The 5,438-nt window shown below is 28.8% G+C and overlaps 1 protein-coding gene across 1 annotated transcript; it reads left to right on the forward strand.

Moving 5' to 3' along the window:
* Positions 1-226: 226 nt before the first annotated feature.
* On the forward strand, positions 227-977 carry LOC129881585 (wound-induced protein 1). The gene has a single exon (XM_055955751.1). It carries the CDS (start codon positions 295-297, stop codon positions 778-780), a length of 486 nt encoding a protein of 161 aa, XP_055811726.1. The 5' UTR covers positions 227-294; the 3' UTR covers positions 781-977.
* Positions 978-5,438: the final 4,461 nt, after the last annotated feature.

Genomic DNA, 5,438 nt, shown 5'->3' on the forward strand with positions numbered 1-5,438 from the left:
ATTCTCAACATATAATTTAGTTGATAAACAACTTGGAGACCAAAACAATATAGTGCCACCGAACCTTTTCCTATAGTCCAATTGCATGATTAAATGAATTCATTTAGGATGTTCATGTCCTTATTGTCATTAATTTGAAAGGGAGTGACCACCAACCTTCCTGGACGCAAAATATACTCAAATAATTCTTTTATATAAGGATCCTCCTTTAGCCAAACAATGTATCTCCACTAAACTTTTTGAGTTCCCAAAGTTTGTGGATATACCTTTTCCTTTCCTTTTTCCTATTAATAAATGGCTCCTTCCATTTACATAGAGTCCAAAACAAACATGAATCCAGAAACAGAAAACAAGAACAAGGCCATAGTGAAAAATCTTTACAAGGCATTAGCATGTACATGTGGTGACTCTAAAAAATTCACCGGTCTTATTGCTGATGACTTAGAATGGTGGTTTCATGGACCACAAAATTGTCACTATATGATGAAACTTCTCACTGGAGAACTATCTAATAAGCATTCTTTCAAGTTTGAGCCAAAAAGTGTAGATGCTATTGATGATCGTGTGATTGTTGAAGGATGGGAAGGGGCAAAAGCTTATTGGGTACATGTTTGGACATTTAAAGATGGTGTTATTACGCAGTTTAGGGAGTATTTCAATACTTGGCTAACTGTGACTGAGTTGAGGCCTATGGGTAGGGTACGCTCCACCACACTGTGGCAGAGCCACCCTCGAGACCTCGCGAAACGCTCACTGCCGGGGCTTATGCTAGCAATTTGATAGTGGTGAACGAATGTCATGTAGGGAAAAGAAAGCAAGGTGTGTTTGCCTTTTTCGTTACCTAAGTGTGAAAAAATGTTAATGAAAGAAGTTTGGTTACATATCCAACGGACAATTTGATGAAATATTGTACTCCCTCTGTCCCATTCATTTGGCTTGATACATTATATAAGAAAAAGAAAGAAAAACTTCCGAAACTTATGGTCTCAAGACAATCACTTAGATATTTGTGTATCTATAAATCATCTTATTAAGGCTAAAAGGGAATTTTACAAAGTTAAATTATTTCTAATCTTAGTAAGATGATATTCTTTCTGGACAGACTAAACAAAATAGAATGTCATAAAAAATGGAATAGAGGGAGTACCTTTTTTGTGACAAGAAATTCGCAATTGCTACTCTTTAAGTGCTTACAGAAAAAATCTTATTCTAATATAATAACCTGTAAAACACATAGATGAAATAAACCGCATTAAGCAAATTTCATAGGATGAGCTCAATAGAAAGCGCACACATGAGATTTTAAATTTGAAACCCCCGTTCAGGAGAAGATCCATGTTCGACCTATTCTGTAATCTCGCGGGGTTAATGAAATATTGTACTTATGAATTTTCATGACTAAAGAAGTTACCGCAGAAACCACTAGTTTTATTGACATTAATCCGTGTAGTCGGCAGTCACCGTGATGTCCTAATATATATATGAAACAGAGCTAAAAATATCCTTGAATTATAAGAAAAGATTTAAAAATACTTTGCATTCAATCTTTAATTTAAAAATATCCTTTTACTTATCTTTTTGATTTAAAAACTCTTTCATCCACGCTTTTGGTTAACTTTAACCCTTTGAAACTAACAATCCTCTTTTTATTTTTTATTTTTTAAAAAGTATCTATTATGTGTCATTTTCTTATTTGATGAAATAAAAATCCACCTCAACTAATTTTTTTTATAATTTATCTAAACCAAAAATAATATATCTCTTCAAGACCCCATTAATTTTTAAGAAAATCTAATAGTTTTTTATTGCTATAGCCTTTTCTTCTTATTTTTTTATAAAATTTGTTTTGGAATCATGAAGAGGGATATTGTTTTGATTTGGATAAATTATGAAAATAATAGTAAAAAATAATTTTTTATTTGCTGTAGTTTTTTAAAAAATTTCATTTTTTATGGTCAATAAGCATGTATATTGTTTTGGTTTGGATAAATTATGAAAAAAAAATTAAAAAACTTATTTGAAAAATCTTTTAGTTATACTTATTATTACAAGATAATTTTACAATAACTATCTAAAAAGCTATCTTGTAATAGAAAAAAATTATTTATTTATTTTTAACTATCTTCACTACTAAAAATAGTCCAAAAAGCTACAGAACAAAAGGCAATGGACAGCGTCGCAACTAAAATGCGACGGATAAAACGACGTTGTCCGTCGTTTTTATTTATTTTTAAAAAAATTTAATAGGAGTGACGGATAGTGACGCCTAGTCCGTCGCTTATTTTGGCAGTTTTTTCCGCTAAAATTAAATATTATTTTTATATAAATATTTTATATATTTTATTAAAAAATAATTATTTATAAATTAAATATTATGACGTCCGTCACAAATATGTTTTTTATAGTTTTTTTTAACTTAGCGATGGACAGGGTCGCTACGTCCGTCGCTATTGGTCAAAATATTTGGTCAACATATTTAAAATAGTGATGGACGATGTCGCTTTGTCCGTCGCATTTTTGGTCAAAATGGCAGCCAATTATTGTTAAAAAGCGACGGATTTAGAGGCGTTGTCCGTCGCTTTTTGTTAAAATATGTACAACACAGAACATATTTTTTTCAGTTCTCTCTCTCACTAAACTCTCTCTTCTCTCTGCCTTCTCTCTACAATTTCGTCGCTCCGCCTCCCACTGTCGTCCCCCCACCCCCGTCTCTATCGTCCGTCAATGCTCTGTCGCCGCCGCTGCTCCGCAACCGTCTTGTGGTGCCTTAGGAGTATTATTCATTTTTAAGAGGTTAGGGCTTAAACCTAAAACTAAATTTTAATTTTTTTTATTTTTCATTTGTTAGTTAGTTAATTAGTTGATTACATTTAGTTTGTTGTAGTTCATTTGTATATTGGATTGTAAAATTAGTGAATGTAGTTATAGTTTTGATTTTAAGCTTTAAGTTAGATTTGAGTCTTTTGAATTAGATTGTAAATTGGATAGTAATTTGTGATGTTAGTTAGTTAATTAGTTGATTACATTTAGTTTGTTGTAGTTCATTTGTATATTGGATTGTGAAATTAGTGAATGTAGTTATAGTTTTGATTGTAGGGCTTAAGTTAGATTTGAGTCTTTTGAATTAGATTATAAATTGGATAGTAATTTGTGATGTTAGTTAGTTAATTAGTTTATGCCATTTAATTTGTTGTAGTTTATTTGTATATTGGATTGTAAAATTAGTGAATGGAGTTATAGTTTTGATTTTAAGCTTTAAGTTAGATTTGAGTCTTTTGAATTAGATTGTAAATTGGATAGTAATTTGTGGTTTAGTAGTTACTTAATTAGTTTATGCCATTTAATTTGTTGTAGTTTATTTGTATATTGGATTGTAAAATTAGTGAATGTAGTTATAGTTTTGATTTTAAGCTTTAAGTTAGATTTGAGTCTTTTGAATTAGATTGTAAATTGGATAGTAATTTGTGATTTAGTAGTTACTTAATTAGTTTATTCTATTTAATTTGTTGTAGTTTGTTTGTATATTGGATTGTAACTTAGGAAGTTTTGAAGTTTGAAACTTAGAGAAAAATATTGGAACTTAATTAGAGGCTTGAGTTTTAGGACTTTAGAACTTATAATTAGAATAATTTAGATACTTGAATTTTAGGATACTTAAATTTAGAAGTTGAACTTAATTAGAACTTTGAAGTTGAATTTTTTGTTAACTTTAGAAATCTTGTTGAGGTTAAACTTCCTTTTGAACTAATTAAGCTAATGTTGAACTTTATAATAACTTAGATACTTGAATATAGGAAATTTTGAAGTTTGAAACTTAGAAAAATATTGGAAATTGGATACTTGAATTATATATAGGACTTTAATTTAGAACTTATGATTAGAATAACTTAGATACTAATTAGAACTTTTTTAGGTTTGTATAAATTTTGAACTCTTTAAACTTTATAGCTAATTTGAATAACTTAGATACTTGAAGTTTAGGATATTTTAATTTAGAACTTCAACCTGAATGTCATGAGGTTTGAAACTTAATTTTTACTTGAATTAATTAGAATATAAACTTAATTATAAGTTGAATTAATTAGAAATTGAAATTAATTATAACTTGAATTAATTAGAACATAAAATTAATGATAACTTGAATTAATTAGAATATGAACTTAATTATAACTTGAATTAATTCGGACTTGAACTTAATTATAACTTGAATTAATTCGGACTTGAACTTAATTATAACTTGAATTAATTATTATATAAATTAAATAATTATAACTTCAATTAATTATAACTTGAATTAATTACAATTTGAATTAAGTAGAGCTTGAACTTAATTATTATATGAATTAATTAATTATAACTTAAATTAATTATAACTTGAACTGAATTATTATATGAATTAATTAATTATAACTTGAATTAATGACAGTTGTAGTCTCGATGAATTATAGTCTTTATGAACTAATTAAGCTTGAATATATGTAATTTTGTAGATGGATCATCGTTTGTGGATGTATAACATGGATTATGAACAAGTTGAGCAAATTAAAGAATAAGTGATCAACCTCGCCCGTCAGCCTCCGCCCCATTATTCAAGAGGGTCCACTCTGGATGATTTCGAAGATAGTGACGAATATATAGCAAATAGTCCTTAGGGTTTCCTATGTTAGTTTATGAACATTTTGAATTTTTTTGTTAACTTTGAAACACTTTAAATCGTTCTAAATTATGATTTTATTCATTTTAAGTGTTTAATTATGTTTGTTATTATGTATTTTGCGGATTTTGTTTGTTGTTATTTGTGTTTGAATGAGCTGAATTGAATACAATTGAATTGAATTTTGATTGCAGGTGGGCAGGAGAAACTGCAGGTTTCTACTGTCAAAAGTGTTGCAGAAAAGCGACGGACAGGGTCCTTTAGTCCGTCGCTTTTCTGGTTTTTTTTTATTTTATATTTTTCCAGAAAAAGCGACGGACTAAAGGACCCTGTCCGTCGCTTTTATGCAAAATTTTAAGAAAAGCAGTATAAATAAAGCGACGGACGGAGACTAAAAGTCCATCATTTTTTATTAAATAATTTCTTTTAAAAAAATAATAAAAAGACAGAGTCCGTCGTTTTGTTTTATATATCTTTTTTAATTACAAAAATTAAGGGAGACCTAGTACGTCGCTTTTAACGGCCCTGTCCATCGTTATTTCAAAAGCGTCGAGCAAAAAAGCGATGGAAGTGACTGCGTCGCTTTTTCATCGAATTTGACCAAAAAAGTGACGCAGTCCGTCGCTTTTTTGCGTAGTTTTTTGACAGATTTTTAGTAGTGCTTGTAGTAACTAATTTAGTTTTAAATATATTTTTTACTATCTTGTAATAACTAAAACATAATTTAGTTATACTTATAACTAAAAATTTTTAGTTATTTTATTTATAAGTATTGTAAAAAAAT

This window comes from Solanum dulcamara, chromosome 3 (assembly GCF_947179165.1).
Source record: "Solanum dulcamara chromosome 3, daSolDulc1.2, whole genome shotgun sequence".
Taxonomy (NCBI): Eukaryota; Viridiplantae; Streptophyta; class Magnoliopsida; order Solanales; family Solanaceae; genus Solanum; species Solanum dulcamara.